Below are 23,517 nucleotides of genomic sequence, written 5' to 3'. Positions count from 1 at the left end.
AGGTGTTTTCACATTTTATATGAAACACACTTTGTAGAGTGTTTATAGCCTATGGGGCTTCCTTGGGGGCTCTTTGGTAAAGAATCTGCCTGCCAATGCAGGAGACGTGGGTTTGGTTCCCTGGGTCAGGAAGATCCCCGGGAGAAGGGAATGGATATCCACTCCAGTGTTCTTGCCTGGAGAATTACATGGAAAGAGGAGTCTGGTGGGCTAAAGCCCCTGGGGTTCCAAAGATTCAGACAAGACTTAGCAATTCAATAACAATGTTATAGACTGAGAATACGTGACTGTCCCACTGTGGCCACAACTTCTCCGCGCAGCCCTAATGGATGGTGCGTATTCTAGTCCCCACCAGCTCACAAATCACCTTTCACTTATGTCGGACTTTCAAGTCCATGTGGCCTGTGTCAGGCAGTCAGAGCTGGACCAAGGTGGGAGGGCCTGGTGCAAATCCATGCCCCCGCCCCATGCTGGGGTCCTTGGGCTGGGTCCCTCCCTGCCTCTGAAAGGGCCACACGGTCACTTCTGTGTGTGCTGCGGGATCATGTGGCCTCTGCTTCTCCTTCTCCACACGGAAGTCTATGTCTGGCACCGCTCTATCCTCTGTGTGAGGGTCCAGCTCACCCTCTCCGGGAAGGACTTCCAACATGCCCCCATGACCGCCCCTCACGGCCTCCTTGTGGCAGGGCAGGGCCCAGCCGTGTCCTGAGCTCCGGGCTAATCGCTCCCACCAGGAGGCAGTGGCTCCACTCAAAACACCACTGCAGGGAAGACGTGCCCACTCCCGGCCTGCCTGGGGCCCTGCTCCAAACCTGGCTTTCTGTCCCGGCTCTGAGACCCCGAGCATTGTCCACGTCGAGACCTGGGGTGGGGACAGGAGACAGTGTGCACAGGCCAAGGGCAGGACAGCTGGGACCTCACCTGGTTTCTGCAGACACCTCCATGTGGACTGTCTCTCCCGTGGAGATGCCAGGGCCGGTGGGTCCATCCCAGGGTCAGATGGGCAGGCAGGGCAGCAGGAGGTATAGGCAGACAAGAAGATGTGGGTCTTGGGGAGGAGTGTTTTCCTGGCAGATATGGTGGGAGGCTTGGGCCACAGGAAGCTACCCTTAGGATGATGGGACCTGGAGCGGTGTATCCCCATGGGGCTGGGATGGGGAGAGAGTCTCCTGGGCTGGCCCCACCATGGCTGCCCTTTTCTCTGCCAGAAATCTGGCGTCTAGGGGCCGATTCTGGTTCCGGGGTGTGTTCAGGGTTGGCTCCTCCTTCACTGGTGACCAGACTGGAGCCACTTCAGGAGGTCGTGTGCTCCAACCAGAGGGAGGGGTGGTCCCCCAGGAGGGGGACACTCGTGACTTCTGCACTTTCTGGGCATCACCAGGCAGTTGCACAGTTAGTATATCATGACCAACACATGATCTGGGGTGCATGTCTGTTCCTTTCCCCGGTAGCTGCATGTGAACCCCAACGACTGGGAGGTCAGGGATGCTGAGAAGCGCTGCTCAGAAGAACCTTCTCTAGAAGGGCTATTGGTACAGTTTCTGAGCCTGTGTGATGGGAATTCCCTTGAACCATCTCCACGACAGGACTCTTGCTGGGGGAGGGGAGGAGAGACTCCAGCAGAGGGGGACAGCAGGGGCGTCGCAGGGGTGCCGCAGGGTGCAGAGCCTTCGTCTACACCGCGGACCGGGCAGGGGACTGATTTAGGCTGGGTTACCCACCTCCCCCGCCCCTGCCAGCTTAGCCCGAGGTGGGACTCATGAATGTTTTGGATGATTTTATGATGCAGGCAATTGCAGGCTTGGCTTCTCACAAGTGCAATCTTGTTCCCAAAGATATTTGCAGGTTAAGAATGCAGGACTACCAGTTTTCAGTGGTAGCTTTTAAATCCTGTGGCTGAAAAAAAAAAAGTTACTTGTTTCCCAAACAGAGTCTCTCTGTGCTGCTCAGGGGCTGTGCAGCCCTCCCAGAGGGGCCTCCCAGGGCGTGGAGGGGGGAGCGTGTTGAGGAGCCAGTGGGAGGGAGGCTCCGGGTTACAACTGTTCCCCGCAGCCCCAACCCGGCCACCCCGGGGCAGACGCAGTGTTGAGCCCCGCTGAGCCTGGAAGGAGGAGGCGGAGAGGCACCGGGACCCACTTGGAGCAGGAGGAGAGGCTGGTCCTCAGGGGGACTCGTGTGCTCGGAGGACCTGCTGTGAAGCTGAGTGAACCCTCGGGGGTAAAGTCATTCACGAGCTGCCACAGAGAATCTAGACATCTACAGAAAGTCACCGGAGGGAAGAACAGGGCAGAGGCGTGGGACCCAGCGTGTCCTGGGCTGTGGGGAGCTCCAGCCGCTTCCCTTGGGTGCCCCACCCTCAAGTCCCACCACAAGTGTTTTAAAGGCTTTTTTAGTTTTAAATGAAGTCAAGTAGTAAAACAGGGTTATTCACATGGAGGTTGACCTACAGGGAAAGGTTCAGGGACAGATGTATAAAATCAGGGCTTTGCATGATCCATTAAAATCACAGTCGATTATGGCCCACATGCTGGCAAAGAAGTAAATAGTGTGGTGCAGGGCAGGGTTGGTCCTCATGCGCCTGCCCTGCCGGCCTTCCCAGGACCGTGTTATCACACGTGCTGGAAATCTCCAGAGATGCAGGCCTGGAAGCCAGCACTCCCACTCACAAAGTCACCCCAGGTAAGGAAGTGATGAAGCTTGTGAGGAGATTTATCTCCGAGGACAGTTCATCTGGAGAATTATTTGTAACAGCAAACGTGGAGACATTCAAATTGTGAAGGGCAGGGAAAGAGCCTCCCAGGATGGCTCTGGACGAGGATTTCCTGACCTGAGGGAATGTTCCTGACACAGTGGTTCATTAAAAAGCAGCTTAGAAGAGGAGGCTCAGTGGTATCCCCTAAAAATATGGGCGACTGTGCAAAAACATAGGTGTCCTCACAGAGGCCTTAAGGAAGCCTAGAGAGTCTATACCAGAATATTAATGTTTTAGTTTCATCTTAAAATTTCTTAAACTTCTGAAATATTTTTCAGTGATTATTATTTGTAATTGGAAAAATACAATAAAAATTACAAGTATATTGTGTTGCATTTTTTATATGCCAACTCAAGACAGAAAAATTGTATCAAAGTCCATCTGTATGAGAATCCAAAACTTTAAGAAAACACTTGGACAGTAAAATGTCTTCTATTTCATGAAACTGGATATTCCACTTATTTATAGCACTTCATTTTTAACACTAGGTATTCTTTTGCTAGAATGCAATAAAGCATATGCAGTAACAAGAGGAATTTGATAGGCTGTGTGGCCTTTACATGTTTGCACGTGGACCAGGGGTTCCCACTTGATGTCCCGCGGCTGCCCTGGAGTTCGCAGGAGGCAGACGTGGCTCGTCTTTCTCGAGCTGAATGAGGCCCGTCTTTCTCGAGCTGTGTCCGATGCCCTCAGCACCCACTGGAAACGGGGGCAAGGGAAGGCAAGGCCAGCTTTGGGGATACCCGGCCAGTGGGCACATGTGACGTGGCCCCGGACGAGGGGCTGCACAAGGGATGTCTCAGATGGGGTGATGTGGACTAACAGTGGGGTCCAGGGGGAGATCCCAGGGGCAGAACAGAGTGGGGGCTTTGCATCTGACCAGAAGGGGGCCGTCCGGGCTGACTCACACCCAGACCTCATCCCAGACCCAGGGAGGAGCATGCCCCGCCCCTGCCCACCCACAGATGGGTCAGCCTCGTGGTGCTGTCTGTCCCTGGTGTTTGCTTGGGGCCCCTCCGGGCAGCAGGCTGAGCCCTCAGGCACTTCAGACAGTGACAGAGAGCATATGAAAACAGACCCTGTGTCTCTGACTGTCACCCAGGGCACAGCAGGAAGGTGTCTCAACACTGAACACTGGAATCATCATTCTTTGGAAGCCATCTTGGTTACTGATTGCTCCAAAGGGAATTCAGTAGTTTTAGTGATATTCAGATGGGTGCCCACCATCTTTCCGTCATGAAAAAAACAACTCACGATTACATTCTCTCTATTTGTTTCATTCATGGAGATATTTTATGATAGTTTGTGTCAACAGATGCTCTAGGTGATTAACTCCTCTCTGCAGTGATAACCCATTGGGCCAAACCCAACCACAGCTAATAAGGAAATCTGTGTCTGTGTCTTACTTGATCTTATACCAAAGGTGACGATGTACATTAGTCAACCCTGACCCTTTCCCCCTCAAACACACAATTCACCAAATTCACCCGCACTGTCCAGGCTAAGCAGGAAGAACACGCAGTATGCGTGAGCCTCCCTTTTTACTCACTTGAGATGACATTTAGGAATTCACACCTCATTAAATTCATTTGGATCTTTGAATACTTGGGCTTCAAATTCACTCTGGCTCTGTAAAATGAAGGTGCTCAAATTAGTACAGACTAACAAAAAGCGTTCTGTGTGTCTGCCTGACGTCCGAAGAGCCTGGCAGCGATGAGGAGCGTGAGGTGGGGGCCTGGGATGGGCTGTGTGCTCATTCTCAGGTGCTGACTCTGCTCCAGCCCAGCGCTGGTTCAGGGACCACCAGGAGGGCGAGACCTGGCTCCCAGGGGCCCCTGCCCACAGGCTTAGGGCCAGAACAAGGGGCTGCTTCACAGGCCAGAACCAGGGGCTCAGCTCACCGCAGCGGGGCTGCAGGAGGGCGGGCACCCTGGGGATCCCAGTAGGCTCATCATGGCACAGCCAGGCTGTGGTGGCAGCAGAGATGCTGGAGGGAGACCTGGGGGTGGGGAAGGGACAAGGTCGAATAAGACACGAGCCCAGCTGGAGATACAGATGAGACACTGGGGTGGGAGTATGGCAATATTCATGTATCACATCACTCCACCTGCCTAACACCTTTCAACAGATCCTCATGACCTTCAAGACAAAGGCCAAGCTCCGAGCTCCATGCACTGGGCCCTTCCGTGTCCTCCAGGCTCATCATCAGCCTCACGACTCCAGATGCTCTTTTAATACTGTCCCCCTTTCCCTCTCACACAGGACACTCCCTCTGTGTGGGCCCTGCTGTCCCCGTGCATCTGGTTGACCACTGGGTCCACAGGACCCACGAGCCTGCCTTGTCCCTCCAGCTGCCCATCCAACTCCCTGCAGCAGTTTCCACGTCCCCTCTTGACCACACATGCCCCTCTGAGCCCCAGCACCTGGGTCCCGGGGACTCTGTAACCCATGATCAGTGAACCCCGGCAAGTGGCCTACACTCTCTAAGCCTAGGTTTCCTCATCCATAAAATAAGGACAGTGATATTGCCAACTTCACAGGGTTGTCAGAGGACAAGTGAGGCCACACGGGGCTGCCAGCACTGCTCATGGTACTGATTAGCATTACTGCAATGCTGCTATAATAATTATTATTATCATGTAATCATTTTCATGTTGGTTTTTTTCCCTGCTCTGGAGTGCAGCCCTAGAGTTTTTCATCTGGGTTTCTGGCCCACATTACGCTTCAATAACAGTTTCTTACAGGAACAAACAAGTTAGTGAAAGAAAAAGTCACAGCGGACTACACGAATTCAAAGACATGGACCAGCCCTATTTCTCGTCTGCCTTTCTCTTTTAGAAGCTGTCCTCTGCGGGTGAATGTGACTCATCTGATCACTTGCCAAACCAGGGAGTCCTGGGCTGCTGCTCCTATAGGATGTTTTGGTCTCTGTTCTGTGAACACACGCTGTTACCTTTGGGTCAGGGAGACATGGCCCAAATGCTTCCAGTAGAAGGTTCTCCTCCCTCACGGCCTGTTCATAGTCCGCGAAAGACAGCTTCCCATCGTGATCATGGTCCTGGGGGCAACCGCCACACGGCAGTTAACATGAAAACACTGATCACAGACACACACTATCTTCTCGTGGTCCATGGTTCAAAGATAGATGTTAGAAAAGTAAAAGACTAAGTGCTGAAATGGAAAAGATCCTTTAATACTACGGTGAAAGAGAACAAGCTGGCGCTTTCTTTCACCAGGCATGAGACTGATTCTTGTTTAGTTGCTAAGTCGCGTCAGACTCTTTGTGACCCCATGGACTATAACTCATCAGGCTCCTCTGTCCATGGGATTTCCCAGGCAAGAATACTGGAGTGGGTTGCCATTTCCTTCTCCAGGGGATCTTCTTGATTCAGGGATTGAACCTGGATCTCCTGCATTGGCAGGCAGATTCTTTACCACTGAGCCATCAGAGAAGCCCAGGAAAAGAGTTTCTGTAATTTGAATTCTTATTTCTAGCCCATCTCTGGCCTGTGAATTTCAGTGAACACTAAATCACTCAGTTGTGTTTGACTCTTTGCAGCCCTATGGACTATAGCCCTCCAGGCTACTCTGTCCATGGGATTCTGCAGGCAAGAATACTGGAATGGGTTGCCATTCTCTTCTCCAGTGGATCTTCCCCACCCAGGGACTGAACCCATGTCTCTTATGTGTCCTGCACTGGCAGGCAGGTTCTTTACCACTAGTGCCACCTGGGAAGTGAATTTCAGTAGAAAAGTCTGAATGATCCATCTCACCATTTTCTTCAGTGTGATCTCCACCAAGTCCTTGATGCCTTCATCAGGGTCTTCCTCAGACGGCTGCTTCAGGAGGCTGTTCTTCAGCATGTGGAACATCTCCTCCTTGGAGATGAAGCTGTCCCCGTTCAAGTCAAACACTTCAAAGCAATCTTAAAAAAACAACCAATACAAAAGTGCTGCCATTAGCAAGGTAGAGTTTGCTCTGATGGTTTTCAAGGCCCAGGGCTCTAGGGTGATGCTCTTATCAAGGCCCAGGACTCAAAGCAATCAATTCCCATAATAGATGCTCAACGTCCACTTACTGAATATACTCAACAGTCCTAGAAAGGCTTCTTACACTTACCTACAAAAAGCAGGCCAAGGAACAACAAGTTGGCAATTTCATCTTGGAAACCTTGGAAAACTGATTGAAATGTGCCTCTTAAACAGAGTTCACTGGGGGTGAATTAGGAATTAACTAAGAATCAGAAACTTGAATCAATGTTTTTGACTTTTACGATTATAATTCAAGTAACAAAATATGTAAAATGCTCACTACTTTCATACCTAAAGGCATGCGTGTATGGTTATCATGTGTGCTACATGCCTGTGTGGTCTTGCTTGGCATGATTCCTCCTTAGAGTGTCCTGATTTGTCTGTTTATTACCTTTTTCCACTCTTATTATTGACTTGAATTTGCTCCCTACATGAGGTCAATGGGAGTTCAAATCAAGCAAACAACAGACAAACCCACCACACTAATTCACATTCTTTGCACCTGCTTATCATAAAGTACAAACCAGTAGGATGACGTGAAATCTTACATTTCATTTTTTCTTCCAAAGTTCCTCGAAGAAACACTGATAATCCATAAACCCACTCTGCTACAGTTATGCAACCATCGTTGTCTTTATCAAACCCTCGGAAAACTAAAAAAAGAGAGAGACATACAACATGACGCTTGTGCTGAGCTTGTATTCTTGGTGAAGGCCTGTGCCACACGGCTCACTCTTAATGTTTAAGCAAAACTTCAGGACCATGTGGCCCCATGTTCTCATTTGACAAAACAAGAAACTGAGACGTCATAGCACTGGAAAACTCTTTCACCTAAGCTTTTACATTCTCCCTTCATACTTTGTGAGAACAAGCACACTGAATATCTAAAGACATGAATCAACAATTAACATATAAACAAGTTGGTATATTAGATGTCGGTATGTTAACATGAAATATATAATTTTGTATTTTTGTTACTCAATGAAAGTAATGCTACTACGTGACAGGCTATATGTTAATTTTTACTGAAATACTCTCAATGGTATAAGGAAATTTAAATGACCTTTTAAAACTATATTTTTAATATTATTCTATTTACTAAGTAGAAATAGAAATGTTTGGGGTTTTCTGATATAAGGTAAAGGAAACCTAGTTATTCAGGCGACTTTGTCCTCTTCTTAAATACACAAAAAGAGTGGTCACTATCTTCTTCCCTAAAAATATGAAAATTAAATTTTTATGTTCAAGTGGAATTGGGATCACAGAACATGAAGCGTCCCTCCCAGAGTTTGCCTGAACTCCAAACAGTTTTCCTCAGTTACGGCTGGATCTGGTCCGTCAGGATGCTGGCATCTGCTCACCCCTGTCCAGGATCATGTCATCCGTCATCCCAAACGTCATATGCAGGATGTTCCGAAAGGCGTTGCGGTCCAGCCCGATGATCACGCCCTGCCGCTCTGTCACTTCTCCCACCAGGTTATAGAAGAGGTTGATAAGGCATTTCACTTCAAATTTACTAACTGGGAAAGAATACAATTAAGACATAACAAAAGGCATTTTAAACTTTAAAGTCCAGCTTCAACTCTGCATGAATGAGTCTGCAAACAAACTACAGTGGAGCCGTCCACAGCCAGCTGTCGACAGGAGACGACCCTGCTTTGAGACTCATGAGCCCCACGTTAACAGAGGACCCCACTACCCCAGAGTCTTGCCACAGTAGAAACAACAGCTATCCCTCCCACAGACTGAGGCTGTCATATTTAGGGGAAAAAAAAAAAGATAATATCAGCCAGGTCACCTGAAAGGCAACTGTGGGGTCTGATTATAACCTGAACAAGGCAGCGGAGGTGAGCATCGTGATGTGAAGAATGGTAATTTTCCCCAGCATTTAAAAAAATAACTTTATTTATTTGTTTATTTTTGGCTGTGCTGGACCTTCACTGCCACGTGCAGGCTTTCTCTAGTTGTGGCAAGCAGGGACTACTCTCTAGCGGCAGTGCATGGGCTTCTCATTGCGGCGGCTTCTCCTCTTGCAGAGAATAGGCTCTAGGGCACAAGGGCTTGGGTAGCTGTAGCTCCCGGCTCTAGAGCACAGGCTCAATTGTTGTGGCGCACAGGTTAAGTTGCTCCATGGCTGTGGGATCCTCCTGGACCAGGGATCAAACCTGTGTCCCCTGCATTGGCAGGCAGATTCTTAACCACTGGACCACCAGGGAAGCCCTCTGCAGCATTTTGATTACAGGCATTCATGAGATTTACAGTTTAGTGTTCCCCTGGAGATGGATACCAATCTCCCCCAAACTAGGCACCAACTTGCATCTCACATTAGCTTTTGTGGAGCCATGAGTCAGATTTTGGAAATCAGAATCACCTATTTTCCAATAAAGAAGGATTTAAGCATATTCTAGCACACAGGAAGTGTGGGTTGTGGGTGATGTGAAAATGAACAGGCAACCATGCAGCAGCACCTTGGAGGAAGAACACTTTTGTCTAAAGCATGTGCACACACGTGTCTGCTTTCAGTATATACGACTGTGGAGAGGGTGGCGCAGTAAACACAGATCAGATTGTGTCCTGATCACCATCTGAGGTGCCTAGCTGGAAGGATTAGTGTCTGGCATTAAGAACATGAAAAGGAGTTTAAATATGAACTACAGGTGGAAGGTGGGGACGATTCTATTTCAAAACACGGCAAAATTGTGGTTGAGCATTTTTAAAAACAAAGAAGATGTGTCCATGTACAAGGAAACAGCGCAGAGAAGCGGGTAAATCCCATCTCGTCTTTCAGGCCAGGACAGGTTTGAGGCTGATTTCTGGTTTGGGGCACCACAATTTAAGAGGAACATTGAAAACTTCAGAAAATAAATGATTTAGTAAATAGATTGATAAATAGGAGACAATGATACAGTGGTTATACTTTTTAAAAGAGCTGTTAGTTGCCACAGAAAATGGTATGAATAGTATGTCACTTCCTCAAAAAACTTAAACATTGAAATACTACACAATCCAGTGATTTCACTTCTGGGTATTTTCCCCGAAGGATTGAAAGCATGGACTCTGATACCTGTGCACCAGTGTTCATAGCAGAAGTATTCACAAAAGGTGGATGTAACCCAGGTGTCCATGGAAGGATGAGTAGATGGGTGTCCATCCATACAATGGACTATGATTCAGCTTCAAAAAGGAGGGAAATGGTGAATCATGCTACCATATCATGACTCTTGAATACAACATGCTAGAGGGTCGGACACGACTGAGACTTCACTTTCACTTTTCACTTTCCTGCATTGGAGAAGGAAATGGCAACCCACTCCAGTGTTCTTGCCTGGAGAATCCCAGGGACGGGGGAGCCTGGTGGGCTGCCATCTGTGGGGTCGCACAGAGTCGGACACGAATGAAGTGACTTAGCAGTAGCAGAGTGAAATAAGCCAAGAAAGATGACAAATATTTTATGATTGTACTTATATGATGTACCCAGAGTAGTCAAATTCACAGAGACAAAAAAGTAGGTGGTGGGTGCCAGGGGCTAGGGGAGGAGGAAGGGATCAGAGGTTCAGTTTGGGAAGATGAGAAAGTTCTGGAGATGATGGAGGGCATGGCTGCCCAACATTGTGAATGTACTTAATGCCACTGAACTGTGCACTTCAAATAATTAAAGTGATACATTTTGTGTATTTGTGTAATACACAATTTGTGTAATACATTGTGTGTATTTAACCACAATAAAAACTCTAAAAATAAAAAGAGATGTTAATGGTTGGGAAAGGGAGACTTGCATGAAAGATGATGTGATCTGTTCATGTATATGAAATGCTAGCTGAGGGGGGTGTTGATTAGCCATTTTCCCATCTCAGCTGAATAAAAATGAAAGAATATTAGCTTATTACCCAAAGTATCAAAGCTGAGTAATTTTTCCACAGGAAAAATTCTCTTGCTGAAATGTTTCTTAAATTCAAGAATACAATACTAAATGAAATTAGGGACACCAGAGAAGGGGTTTTTCATCTTTTCGGATTGCTGTAAGTCTGCTCTGCACATCAGATCTGCCAGGTGGTGGATTAACTAGACCACCACTTAAGATACTTTCTTCTCTGATTCTGCAAAATCTACTCACTTCATCCTGCTGGGAACATCACCTGCAAACTAAATGGAAATCTGACTTTAGAAGAAAGGTCTTCTGTGTAAAAATTCAAAATTATTACAACGTCTATGATTAGTCACTGTTTCCACAGAATTTAATCATCAAGGTTCTTAAGACTGATTTTAAAAATTTTATGTGAAGGACAAAAATCAAAACTGTTGACTGGTTTTCTTGTCCCATTTTCACTTATCTTTTAATATATTCACAGAATGTCTGCAATACATTTGCAAACACACTGGAAAAGGAACTAAATCAAATTCAGAGTTTGTTGTGTATAGTAGTTATTGCATTGTTTATTCAATATGTTACTAGATGTTTTAAGAAAATCTGGTCTTTTCCAACAAATGAAAATATTTTAAGAAAAACAACAGGACAAAACTCTCAGATTATAGTAACCATAATAATAGATTATAGGACAACTTTTATTTTTGGAGTTTAAGATGCTTATACATACCATAACTTTTATTTGCAGCACTATCCTGACAGACTTTCCTACCTCTCATTGTATAAGATACTAACTCTGATTAGAAGGCACTAGATTCCATAATCTTTAGAACTACATCAAAACATGTTTGCTCTTCTTTCTTTGCACTATGGGAATAGTCTTGGGCTTATGGTTTCTTCTACTTTTTAAGAGACCAGTAGTTTTGTGATAAGCACATAACTTATAAGCTGGATCATCAAATATTTATACCATATCCATAGCTTCCTTGCCCAAGCACAGTTCTGTTTTTGAGTCTGAATATAATTATATAGTTACCTGTGAAACTCTAGGACCACTTTTCAGAATATGTGTGAGATGGGAGCAGGGAGGTTATTAACATTAACATCTTTAATAGGTGTTCATCTTGCCACCTGCCAAGTCTCCTTCACTTTGCAGGAAAGTGGGGCCCCAGAGATGGGAACAGATACTCTATCGTGTGATTCGCTTTTTTGAGCTCCTTGGTTTCCAGGCACATTTCCTTGCCCTGAGATACAGGTTTCTGTACCACTTTAACCCACCTTTCCTAAGGATGTTCAACCATTGATAACCACTTTCCCATAAGGTTTGCTTAGTAATTTCCAGAACTTGGACCTTGCCAGTTGATTTGCTCTAAGAACAGCTTTTTTTGTGCTACTTCTCTTGATTCCAGTGGTTATTAGTGCTTGTTTTCCACCTAAATCTGAGGCTAGGGCAACATATGTCTTCAGGGTAATTAAACTGCATTTCTTATAAGGTAAGGGGAAGTTAAGAGAAAGTTTGAAAAGCAAGTACATGCATGCATGGGTGTAGAATTTGGTGCCTGGACACCTGGAAATGCTCCTTAAGATCCTGGGCTCTGTGGGTGTCCACCCAAAATAGCTGATGCTAGTGTTCCCTTCCAGACTTCTCTTTAGGGTCAGGCGTGGAGGGGCTCTGCAGACCGGACTCTAGCACCCGCAGGATAGGGCCTGGCCCGGGAGTCTCTGCCCGCCCAGCCCTTGATTCTTACTTACAATGCTTGCAATTTTTAGTTAAGGAGTCCGTCAGCTTCTGCAGCTTCTTGCGGTTCATGCTGGGAGCTCAGGAAACCGGGAAGCGGCCGGTGTCTGGCGGCGGCTGCCAGGACGGTTGCGAGCCCTGGGTCTTGGGCTGCAGGCAGGTCTCCCCTGTGTGTGTACGCGGTCCTAACACGCGGCGTGGCCGGGGCAACGGCTGGGCGGCCGCCGATTGGCTGCTGGGCAGGAGAGGGCGCGGTCCTAACAGGCGGCGTGGTCATGGCAACCCTCGGGCGGCCGCTGATTGGTTGCTGGGTCTGCTCTCTCTCACTGGGCAGCAGGCCAGGCGCCCTCCGACCGCTTTCCGTCTGTGACATCGGCGAGTGACCATCCAGGTGTGTCTGGCTCGGATTCACAACCCCTTTGCTGTGCTGCACCGTGAGTCAAGGTCTGAATTTTGTTGTGCGCGCCGTGCAGGGATGTCTTGGGTGGTGAGCGTGACGCCAGGTCCTCAGGGAGGTCTGGGAACCTGGGGCATGCAGGAATGAGCAGGTGTGGATCCGGAAGACAGCTGTGCAGGAAGGGAGGGTGAGGGGCTTGCTCTCAGGTTGCCAGTCCTTTTGCTCTGATGCCAGGAGGGAGTCTGCAGCAAGATATCTTCAAGGTTTTGATGCTGTTACTGAGAGCAAGAGGAACTTGTAATAAGTATTTATTTTTCCCTTCCCCGTTCATTCTTGAGGTGGGGGTGGAGGCTGTCAGTCGAATATGGGGAAAACCCCTAGCAATTTTTTAAGCTGTATAAAGACTCAACCTTTTAAATAAAGACACACTGACAAAGGACAGTGGCTCTGGGGTACAGCCTGACCTTGCTTTTCTGGAATAATATCCCAGCAAAATGAATCTTTTACTTATTTGAAAGACAAGTTCTTTGACTGCAAACAAAGGCTAGTTCTTACATCTTTACTCTGAGAGAAGTTTTTGCTTTTAACACAGATGAGACACCCTGTTTGAATTAAGACAGTAACATGGGTTAGCTCAGCCAGGAGGAAAAAGTCCTACAATATTCTCCAACATGTCACTTGTTTCACTTCAGAAGCAGTAATTCTTTTTAATACAAATTATTTTATAGTGTGTGTACTATCATTGTAAAATGGAAAGCAGAAAAATTCTACTGACCATGAGTAACAATTCCAAATCAGGTCTCTGATTCTGTTTCCTTATTTCATTTGTTATGGAATGGAAGACTGGGATGCTGTTTGAATCCAGAGTCAAGGATTCCTGCTTGAGGAAAGCAGGCACTGTGTTATCCTGAAGCATATTCCTTGAGAACAGTAACTAAAATGAAATGATAGTGATTGTGAGTTGGCCAGTTAATGGCTAACTGGTATTCTTATGTGTAGTCTTGTCGGGCAGGTGTGACATTTCTAATAGGATTGTAGGGAACAAATGGGGATGGATGTATTCGGATACATTCACTGTGAGACCTTAGGAACTTGTCAGATATCAGAGCTATGGCAAATATTTAGTCCATAGAGATTGTTGGGGTGCTCATCATAGAGACAAGCAGCTGAAAGAGTGGTTGTCTGTGGTTAATAGGGGAAGCCGCTGGCCCCTCTCATGTCTACCAGGTGTGCTGAACAGATACCCAGCTGGCACATCTGGTGTGTCCACGCATCTCTGCAGACTTCATGTGCTGGAAGCTTCTTAAGCACCTTTGGGGAGCAGATCAGTTCTTCCTTCACAGGCTTCAGGCCTGGGTCCCGCCATGAATGTTCACTCAAAGTGGAAAAGCCACTGGAAGGCAGTATGACAGAAGCCTGATTAGGCGTCAGAGCTGTCCCACCAGCTGAAATCCCGAACCTGCCAAGAAACCGTGGTGAGGCATCCTACTCCCACCCTCGCTCCCAGGTCTTTCTTCTGTGCTTTTCCTTTAGCCAGAACTTTTCAAGTGCATCATAGCATCTCCCTAGTATCTCAGAGGGTGGGTTGTGGAACTGGCCTCACATCCATATGGTCTTGCAGACTTTTCTCAGGGAAAGCAGGTATTTATCAGGGGTGTGTTTTGTCCACATGTTGGCCAGCTTCAGAGCATTCTCTACATTCTTGTACCTTTTTGAACTTAATATTTTTATACCTTAGAACAAGCTGTGGGCCTGATGGAGTCTGCTGAGTGTGTTTTGAGACTGGTTGTAATTTCTGTTCTTAGGTTTAGTTGCTTGTGTGGAAGAGATGCAGGACTGTGTCCCAAGGGCTTTTTCTGAGTGAAGCAATTAAGCCTGAACAGTTACCTAATATCAAATCAATTAGTCATAGAATAATCAAAAACTGGGCTCACTCTGTGCTGTGTAAGAAATAGCCATAGAACTGTCCAGAGTTGGAGCGGCTTTGGGATGGGTACTTTTGTGGATACAAAGGTGTATTAAAGTGATTATGAGTGTTTCCTTTAATTTTGTGTGCAAAACATCCTCTTCTTAGACTCACAATTAATTGAAGTTTTGCCATGATGAAGACCTTGGATATCAAACTGATGACAGTATTTCACTTAATGTGGACCTTTTATAATGGAGGCGTTTGGAAACTGTGGGAGATGACATCACAGAATTGATTTCCAGGTATATTACAAATCTACTATGAAATTACTTTAATGAAAGGAAAATATAGAGGTTACTTATCTACATGATTTATATCCAGCTGCACCAGTTTTAGGTTGTAGGGAGAGTGCTGAGAAGTTCTGGGGGGACTGTAGCCAACCTTTCAGACAGGTGACCATCTCTTACTACTTTCTCTCCCCTCTTCTGCTCCCCACAGCCCCTCCGACAGCACGGAGCTGTCTCCCCACTCCAGGACTCCCGCCTGTCCTTCCCTTAGTCCCCTAGGACAGCTCTTCAGAGACGTGAGTAAATCGTTATCTGCCTGGAGACCATTCTGTCCCAGCGCTTCCCACAGTGAGTGATGGCTCTCTGATATGTCTCCCCGCTGGACTGTGAATCACATGATCCTGCTTTCCCCCCATATTTGTGTCTGTTTTATCTCTGAATCCCTGTGTCTGTCCGCTGTCTCTCTTCTGCAGTTCGCAGCACAGCCCATGCTCCATGGTCCACACTTAGGGAGAGGCAGCTGGGAGTTCCTGAGCAGGTGGATCCTGGAGCCCTTCCTCTGCAGCGCCTATCCTGGAGAGCCCTGTGAATGCAAAGAAGGGACATTATAGGGCTGGGGAGTGAGGAAGACATTTTCCTGAAATACATACTCAACACTCACTGCTATTAACACATTTCTGGTAATTTTTTGGAACCTTAAGCAAGTGAGTGGTGGGGAAGCCAAATGCCTGAGGTTTACTGAGGGTGGCATCAGTTCAGTTCAGTTGCTCAGTCATGTCCAACTCTTTGTGACCCCATGGACTGGAGCACTCCAGGCTTCCCTGTCCATCATCAACTCCCGGAGCTTGCTCAAACTCATGTCCATCGAGTCAGTGATAGCATCCAACCATCTCATCCTCTGTCGTCCCCTTCTCCTGCTTTCAATCTTTCCCAGCATCAGGGTCTCTTCCAGTGAGTCAGTTCTTCACATCAGGTGACCAAAGTATTGGAGTTTCAGCTTCAGCATCAGTCCTTCCAATTACTCAGTTCAGTTCAGTCGCTCAGTCATGTCTGATTCTTTGCGACCCCATGAATCACAGCACGCCAGGCCTTCCTGTCCATCACCAACTCCTGGAGTTCACTCAGACTCATGTCTATCGAGTCGGTGAGGCCATCCAGCCATCTCATCCTCTGTCGTCCCCTTTTCCTCCTGCCCCCAATCCCGCCCAGCATCAGGGTCTTTTCCAATGAGTCAACTTTCTGCATGAGGTGGCCAAAGTATTGGAGTTTCAGCTTCAGTATCAGTCCTTCCAATGAACACCCAGGACTAGTCTCCTTTAAAATGGACTGGTTGGATCTCCTTGCAGTCCAAGGGACTCGCAAGAGTCTTCTCCAACACCACAGTTCAAAAGCATCAATTCTTTGGCGCTCAGCTTTCTTCATAGTCCAACTCTCATATCCATACATGACCACTGGAAAAACCATAGCCTTGGCTAGACGGACCTTTGTTGGCAAAGTAATATCTCTGCTTTTTAATATGCTATCTAGGTTGGTCATGACTTTCCTTCCAAGGAGTAAGCATCTTTTAATTTCATGGCTGCAATTACCATCTGCAGTGATTTTGGATAATATTCAGGACTAATTTCCTTTGGGATTGACTAGTTTGAGCTCCTTTCAGTCCAAGGGACTCTCAAGAGTCTTCTTCAACACCACAGTTCAAAAGCATCAATTCTTCAGCACTCAGCTTTCTTTACAGTTCAACTCTCACATCCACACTCGTGCCTTAAAATTGTGCCATACACATCCACCTTGTGCCACGAGGGTGGCATGCCTTAAAATCAGCTTGTTAGTTGCCCCCTGCCCCACAAAATCCTGCTAAGATTGTGATTGCATCAGATCTATAGAGCAATTATGCAGAGTACATCATGAGAAACTCTGGGCTGGAAGAAGCACAAGCTGGAATCAAGATGGCTAGGAGAAATATCAATAACCTCAGATATGCAGATGACACCACCCTTATGGCAGAAAGTGAACAGGAACTAAAAAGCCTCTTGATGCAATTGAAAGAGGAGAGTGAAAAAGTTGGCTTAAAGCTCAACATTCAGAAAACGAAGATCATGGCATCTGTTCCCATCACTTCATGGGAAATAGATGTGGAAACAGTGTCAGACTTAATTTTTTTTGGCTCCAAAATCACTGCAGATGGTGATTGCAGCCATGAAATTAAAAGATGCTTACTCCTTGGAAGGAAAGTTATGACCAACCTGGATAGCATATTAAAAAGGAGAGACATTAGTTTGCCAACAAAGGTCCATCTAGTCAAGTCTGTGGTTTTTCCAGTGGTCATGTATGGATGTGAGAGTTGGACTGTGAAGAAGGCTGAGCGCCAAAGAATTGATGCTTTTGAACTGTGGTGTTGGAGAAGACTCTTGCAAGTCCCTTGGACTGCAAGGAGATCCAACCAGTCCATTCTGAAGGAGACCAGTCCTGGGTGTTCTTTGGAAGGAATGATGCTAAAGCTGAAACTCCAGTACTTTGGCCACCTCATGTGAAGAGTTGACTCATTGGAAAAGACTCTGATGCTGGGAGGGATTGGGGGCGGGAGGAGAAGGGGACGACAGAGGATGAGATGGCTGGATGGCATCACGGATTCGATGGATGTGAGTTTGAGTGAACTCCGGGAGTTGATGATGGACAGGGAGGCCTGGCGTGCTGCAATTCATGGGGTGGCAAAGAGTCAGACACAACTGAGCGACTGAACTGAACTGAACTGATGTCTTAACAGTATTGGTTTTCTGGTCCAGGGACATGGTTCAGTTCAGTTCAGTCGCTCAGTCTCATCTGACTCTTTGCGACCCCATGAATCGCAGCTCGCTAGGCCTCCCTGTCCATCACCAACTCCCGGAGCTTACCCAAACTCATGTCCATCAAGTCGGTGATGCCATCCAGCCATCTTATCCTCTGTCGTCCCCTTCTCCTCCTGCCCCCAATCCCTCACAGACATGGTAGGTCTTTCTATTTAGGTCTTCATTAGTTTCTCTTAGCATTGTTCTGAGGTGTTATGTGTACACATCTGAGCACCTATTGTTACATGTATTCGTAAGTATTTTTGATGCTAATATAAATGCAATGTTTAATATTGCAGTTGTTCTTTGATAGTACATAAAATATACCTGATAATTATATACAGACCTTGTATGCTGTAACCATGCTAGACTCATATATTCTTCTACTAGATTTTTTTGTAGATTATTTAAGTTTTTCTGCATTGATGATCATGCTCTCTATAAATAGGGGCATTTTTACTTCTTGTTTTCCAGTCTGTATGCCTTTTAAAATCAACACTGGGCACATGCCTCCAGCACAGGGGGCAGCAGGCATGCCTGCTCCTGCCCTTCCGGTGTGCTGTGAAGGGCAGTGGTGAGAGTGACCCCTGCTCTGCCTCCCATGTCAGAGGAAAGGTGCCATTGTCTCACATCACACGTGCTCTTTGCTGTAGGTTTCTCACAGATGGCCTACGTCAGGGTAGGAAGTTATCTATTCCAAATTTCCTGACCGTGTTTGTCATCTGTGGGTTGTTGAGCTTGTACTGCTCATCCACCCCTCCCTCGCTGGCAGGGTCAAAAGCACGTGTTGGATGAGCCGCACATGACAGAAAATGCCGGCAAATCCAGAATGCCCGTCTTTGAGGAAAATAAGTGATCGTGCTGATTCTGGACCCTCACAGCGTTTGTCTTCTCCAAAGTGCTCTGAACAGTGAGCATCACTGACGCACAGAAGGTCCACCTTCATCCCCCACCCTCCTCCTTGTGAATTACTGTCAAGTAGCATTGTAAGTCACCGCTTTATAAAACTGACTACATTACAGACTTTGTTCTCCTTGAATTAACTTCGTCACTGAAGTACTTTGCCCACAAATGACCCACTTTATGGCCTGCTGTTGTCTCCAGAGCATTACTCAGGGGGATTTGTTTTGTTTTTTCACTGTGGTCAGAGTTTCACAGCTTCGTATTTTATCTTCAGTGTGATGTTCTTTTTAATTACTACTTCCTTTTATGTGAGAACATACTTCTCTGGCATTTTTGTTACTGAGAGACTCACAGCATTTTGTTCTTGAAATACAGTTAACCAAACGTGTAAGCTTAGATGTGTTGAAATGCATTGTGATGGTTCGGAGCACACCCTTAGTGTCCCTCCTGCTTCTGTGGGGGGACCACCCTTCTCAGGGCTTTGCATCAAGATGGGACCACATCGCTAGGCCTTGGTCAGAGGGACGTGGGCAGAAGTGGGAGGGGCTGCCCAGCCTGGCCACAGCGCATCCCTCCTGACCCTGGAGGCAGAGGACGTATGCTGCCCTGGGTGGGTGGGGGGGAACATGTGTTGGGAGACTGGGGGTCTGAGGTTGATCTTTGGAGGACAGACGCCTTCTGTGGACACTGAGTAAGAAGGTCTTCCATGCTCTTCCACCCTGAAATTTGAGGTCTCGTGTTACAGATCACCTACCCTGAACAATACATACTGTCCAGCAAAATGGTGCAGCCGATCCCCTACAGGAAGGGGATATGCTCCATACATAATTGTTCATGTGCATCTTCTAGTTGTGCATGCTGAAGAACGAATGGCTTATAATCTTGACATGTTGTCTTCAGGAAGAGCAAGAGTTTCCCCAACTGTTTGGCTATTTTTTTTTTTTTTCTCTTCCTATGAAGCGAGAGAGCCCAAGCAAGATTTATAAACATTTCTCAAGTTAAAAAAAAGTTTGTAAAGTACTACGTTGAGTATACCCAACCTTAAATACCTTAACAATTGAAAAGCTTTTTATAATTTACTCTCCCTGTTCTACATGCTTGTTTTTAATTGTCTTACTGCCCGTGCTGTCATTAGTTCATGTTTTCAACCATAGTGCTCTCTTAGTCGCAGCTTCCTCTCCAGTGATTCATTTGTAATCTCATAGATCAGAGAATACATTCGTTGGTGGCCATCTTTCTGCAGATCTGACGAGATCATCCTGCCATCCTTCTCTCGATGGCAGAGCCCTGTGGGCAGGGGCTGAAGCAGCACTGTGCTCTTCTCGTGGGCTTATGCCTTTCCTGTTACCATTACCCTCAAATCAGTGTTTCTGTGAAGAAATGACTTTAACCTACTTGTCCCTTTTTTTCAGTTAGTTCAGTCAAAACCAGATAATTTAATCCATGTTAAGGGCAATGCCCGTGATGTTCTGAAAGCAGATAAACGCATACAACAGATAAATGAATGAAGGGGTCCTGTGTCTTCCCCTGCTTCTCTGAACGCTGGTCTTGGGACACACATGTGATTGTTCTACAAAAAGGAGAGCACATGGTTTTAAGAGCCTGCCTTGGAACACACGTCATCACCTAAACAACAACAAAAGCTCATTCTAATATAACAACTCGGGGTAGGGAAGTTGATTGTCCGGGTGATGTGGGAGAGCCCTTGCTGTTTTCCTTTGTTCCTCTGGGCACTCTGAGGGTGTCACACCTGAGCATGCAGCCTCACCACCTCCTTCAAACAGAAAACAGAGGTGGTCCTGAGGGAACCTTCTGAATTGTCACCTCTTCCCCACGGCTGCCAGGGCGTCCGCCTACCCTTCCTTCCTGTGTTAGCCGGAGGAAGTGTTTTCTCCCCAGGCAAGAAGGATACTCTTCATAACGTTTCCGAAAAGCACATCACATTCCCTTCACTTTTTTTTTTTTTTAGCTTAAATCCACGTGTCCCTTGCAGTGACATCCTTGGAGCTTTGAAAGTAGGCTTTCTGTTTTTTTTCCCTCCCCTATTGTTTCTGAGCATCTGCCTACCTTGAACCGTATTGTGTTCCGTGAGGTGATGTCATGTCCTGTGCTGAGGAGAGACCCAGTTAAACAATGAAGAGTCCCGCCAACGCTTCAGTTATGATGACATCACTCGACATGTCCGTGTCGGGTTCGAGTTTGTAGATAATTAGCTTCCTACAATTTTCCTGCTGTTCATCATCATGTTTTAGGACTCAGTGGGTTTCAGCCTCAAGATCAGCAGAATCTTCACTTTCTCTTTTACATCCCACCCTGGGTTTTATACCGAGTAGAAACAGCACAGTTTGCTCACATTTGGAAGGTCAGAGTCAATGGATTCTTTCCTTTAATAAGATATTGATTTTACACATTTGAATGTACTTCCTTCAGGGAGAGCTTAGAAAGAATCAGATACCTCCTTCTTTTTGGTTCATCCCTGGTGAAATCATTTCCTGATGGAGGTCAGGTTCTAAACCTGGCAGATCTAAGCATCTCTTACTGAAGCTCAAGTGACTGTTCAGGACTCATTGTACACAAGGGGTTCAGGGACCCAGCCCACTGTTGCTTCTACTTATTTTTCCCCCGAGTCTCCAACCAGGGGAATTCCTGTCAATGAAACTTCACGACTCTAGTGCTTCTTTGGAGTCCCCTGAAGCACGTCCATTCAGTTCAGACCTGGGAACCTATGAAGCAAAGTGTGACTAACCCTGATCTTAGAGGATGCGGTTAACAAGACGACCGCTCTTGATGACTTGGGAGAGACAGCCTAGATCATCGGCTAAGCAGCCTTGTTTTATAATCTCCGTGGGCTGATGGGTTGGTTTTCTGCAGAAGGCAACGCCTCATTTGAGAAGCTGGCTTTGTGGCTGGGAGTGTGGCTTCTGCTGGGTTAGGGATGGGGTGGGACCAGCAGGAACTCGGGAGACGAGAGGAGACAGAAATCTCAGTCAAAAGAGAGGGAGCCAGGTTAAGTCTCCTTGGGGTTGATGGAAGGATGGTTGGTATGGAGTTCTCAGGGGTTGGCTGAGAACCCCTGCATTCACTGGGGATCCTGCCATTTCTCATTAAGTCTGAGAACTTAGGTATAGCCTCTCCTCAGTGCTCTGCGAACCTTGCATTTATACAAAAATCGAGCCTGGTTGCAGAGCTTTGATTCGGTTCTGACGTGTTTCTTCTTATTCTGGAAACCAAGTTCTTAAATGTCTCTGCTTCAAAGTCTTGTTTGAACCATGGATGTTTCTCATTGTGTGTGTGTGTGTGTCCACATAACCTGGGAATTGATGTAATTAATTGATGGGAAATACAAATAAGTCAGTCCTTATTTATATTTAAAAACGGTTCATTTCCCTGATTCTGGGTCATGAGCAAAGCTCTGGGAGGTGGAGAAATGCCATGCCAGAAGGGGACATGGAGATGCCCTTGGTGACACCTGGAGTGTGGTCCAGGGCCCGACTCTGCAGAAGGTCTGGTGTGAGCTGAGTCCTGCTCTAGTAGGAGGACTGTGAGTTCCATATAGACAGATATACTTTGAAGCGTTTTCAAGTGATTCAACGCTTGCTGAAAAGATCCTCTTTGATGAGGATGTCAGGGGGCATCTCATGAAGGGGCATCCTCTCTGCCAGCTGTGGCTCCCCCACTGTCTCACTCTTATGGGGGACCTGGCTTCCCTCCCATGTGGGCAGTGTGCTGAGCCTGGCTGGTCCCCCACCCCTGCTGCCCCGATTGCTGGGCCACCTTTGGGACCCAGTGAGCTGCTTGGATGGGGCCCTGATCCTTTCTCCCCGAGGCCGCAGCCTTCAGAGCTTGCTGGTCTGTGTGAGGGTGTCAGATAGAAGTGTTTACATTTGCAGCAGTGTTGGAAAGAAGGGGGCTGTGAAACAGTCCAAATGTTGTCTCTACGATGGTCACAAAATGCCTACATGTAGTTTTCTCCTTGGCTCACTCAGAGAAGCACAGGTTCCTGAGTGCCTGAGCTGGGCTCACTTGATCTCTCCGTCGTTACTTCATTTCATCCTAGGCAATGGCCTCGGGGCATTTCCTGATCTTCTCGGGGAAGAAGCCCATGACCAGGAGGATGAACCAACCAGCCAATCAGAGGCCAGGCTGGGCCTGAACCAGGACTGCCCGCATCCGTTACATTCTCCCCTGCTCTCTCTGGCTGGACGCAAGATCGGAGGCTTGGACCCCTCTGCAGACCTCAGCTGGCCCTGTGTGGTGTGGACTGACTCTTTCATGGCTCAGCTGAGCCCAGGGGACATCCCATAAAGCTCTGCGTGCACACACTCTTCTCTCCTTTGTACTGTTAGTTTGGACATCAGTTTTTTTTTAATACATTTATTTTTAATTGAAGAATAATTGCTTTACAATGTTGTTTTCATTTCTGTCATACGTCAACATGAATTAACCATAGGTGTACATATTTCCCCTCCCTTTGAACCACCTCCTACCCTTTCCCACTCCTCTAGGTGGTTACAGAGCCCCAGTTTGCGTTCCCTGGGTCATGCGGCAACTTTCCATTGTTTATCTGTTTTACATTCGGTGGTACTCATGCATCCATGCTTCTCCCTCCAGTCATCTCGCCCTCTCCTTCCTCTCCCCCAACCTGTGTCCCTAAGTCTGTTCTCTACGACATCAGTTTCTTTTTTTTTTTTTGATTCAAGTTCCTCAAGAACTGTTCCTGGGAAATCTGCCCATCTCTTAGGGGGCTCCCTTCTGGGGTCCATTCTTTTCATCACCTCCCCATGGGGACAGGTTTGCAGCCAGGCATGGG

General features: G+C 47.0%; 1 protein-coding gene and 1 long non-coding RNA gene across 7 annotated transcripts; one reads left to right on the top strand and one right to left on the bottom strand.

Moving 5' to 3' along the window:
* Nucleotides 1-293: 293 nt before the first annotated feature.
* EFCAB1 (EF-hand calcium binding domain 1) lies at nucleotides 294-12,603 on the bottom strand. Of its 6 annotated transcripts, none has more exons than XM_006063423.4 (7): nucleotides 12,401-12,603; nucleotides 8,145-8,303; nucleotides 7,332-7,436; nucleotides 6,526-6,677; nucleotides 5,706-5,810; nucleotides 4,302-4,381; nucleotides 294-1,896 (listed from the first exon to the last, which is right to left on the bottom strand). In XM_006063423.4, exons 1-6 carry the CDS (start codon nucleotides 12,456-12,458, stop codon nucleotides 4,322-4,324), a joined length of 639 nt encoding a protein of 212 aa, XP_006063485.3. In that variant the 5' UTR covers nucleotides 12,459-12,603; the 3' UTR covers nucleotides 294-1,896; nucleotides 4,302-4,321. The 6 variants fall into 6 exon arrangements, with proteins under 6 accessions (XP_006063485.3, XP_044784709.2, XP_044784708.2 ...); XM_006063422.4 differs by lacking the exon at nucleotides 294-1,896 and adding an exon at nucleotides 3,069-3,451; XM_044928774.2 differs by lacking the exon at nucleotides 5,706-5,810.
* Nucleotides 12,604-12,685: 82 nt separating this feature from the next.
* On the top strand, nucleotides 12,686-23,054 carry LOC102390448. Its single transcript, XR_003103665.2, has 4 exons — nucleotides 12,686-12,830; nucleotides 14,858-14,994; nucleotides 15,191-15,275; nucleotides 22,765-23,054. It is a non-coding gene; the product is annotated as an uncharacterized LOC102390448 (long non-coding RNA).
* The last annotated feature ends 463 nt before the right edge of the window (nucleotides 23,055-23,517 follow it).

The sequence above is a fragment of the Bubalus bubalis genome, chromosome 15, assembly GCF_019923935.1.
Source record: "Bubalus bubalis isolate 160015118507 breed Murrah chromosome 15, NDDB_SH_1, whole genome shotgun sequence".
NCBI classification, from domain to species: domain Eukaryota; kingdom Metazoa; phylum Chordata; class Mammalia; order Artiodactyla; family Bovidae; genus Bubalus; species Bubalus bubalis.
The sequence above is the reverse complement of the archived record's forward strand: the minus strand, read 5'-3'. Positions and strand labels throughout refer to the sequence as shown.

Bases quoted from the DNA above. Each gene is read 5' to 3' on its own strand.
- EFCAB1 (XM_006063423.4), bottom strand. From the start codon at position 12,458: ATGAACCGCAAGAAGCTGCAGAAGCTGACGGACTCCTTAACTAAAAAT. The intron at 6,678-7,331 runs GTAAGATTTCAC...TGTTTTTTTAAG, and splicing joins TTTGGAAGAAAAAATGAAAT to ATTGCTTTGAAGTGTTTGAC. The intron at 4,382-5,705 runs GTAACAGCGTGT...TTCATTTTACAG, and splicing joins CATGTCTCCCTGACCCAAAG to AGCCAGAGTGAATTTGAAGC.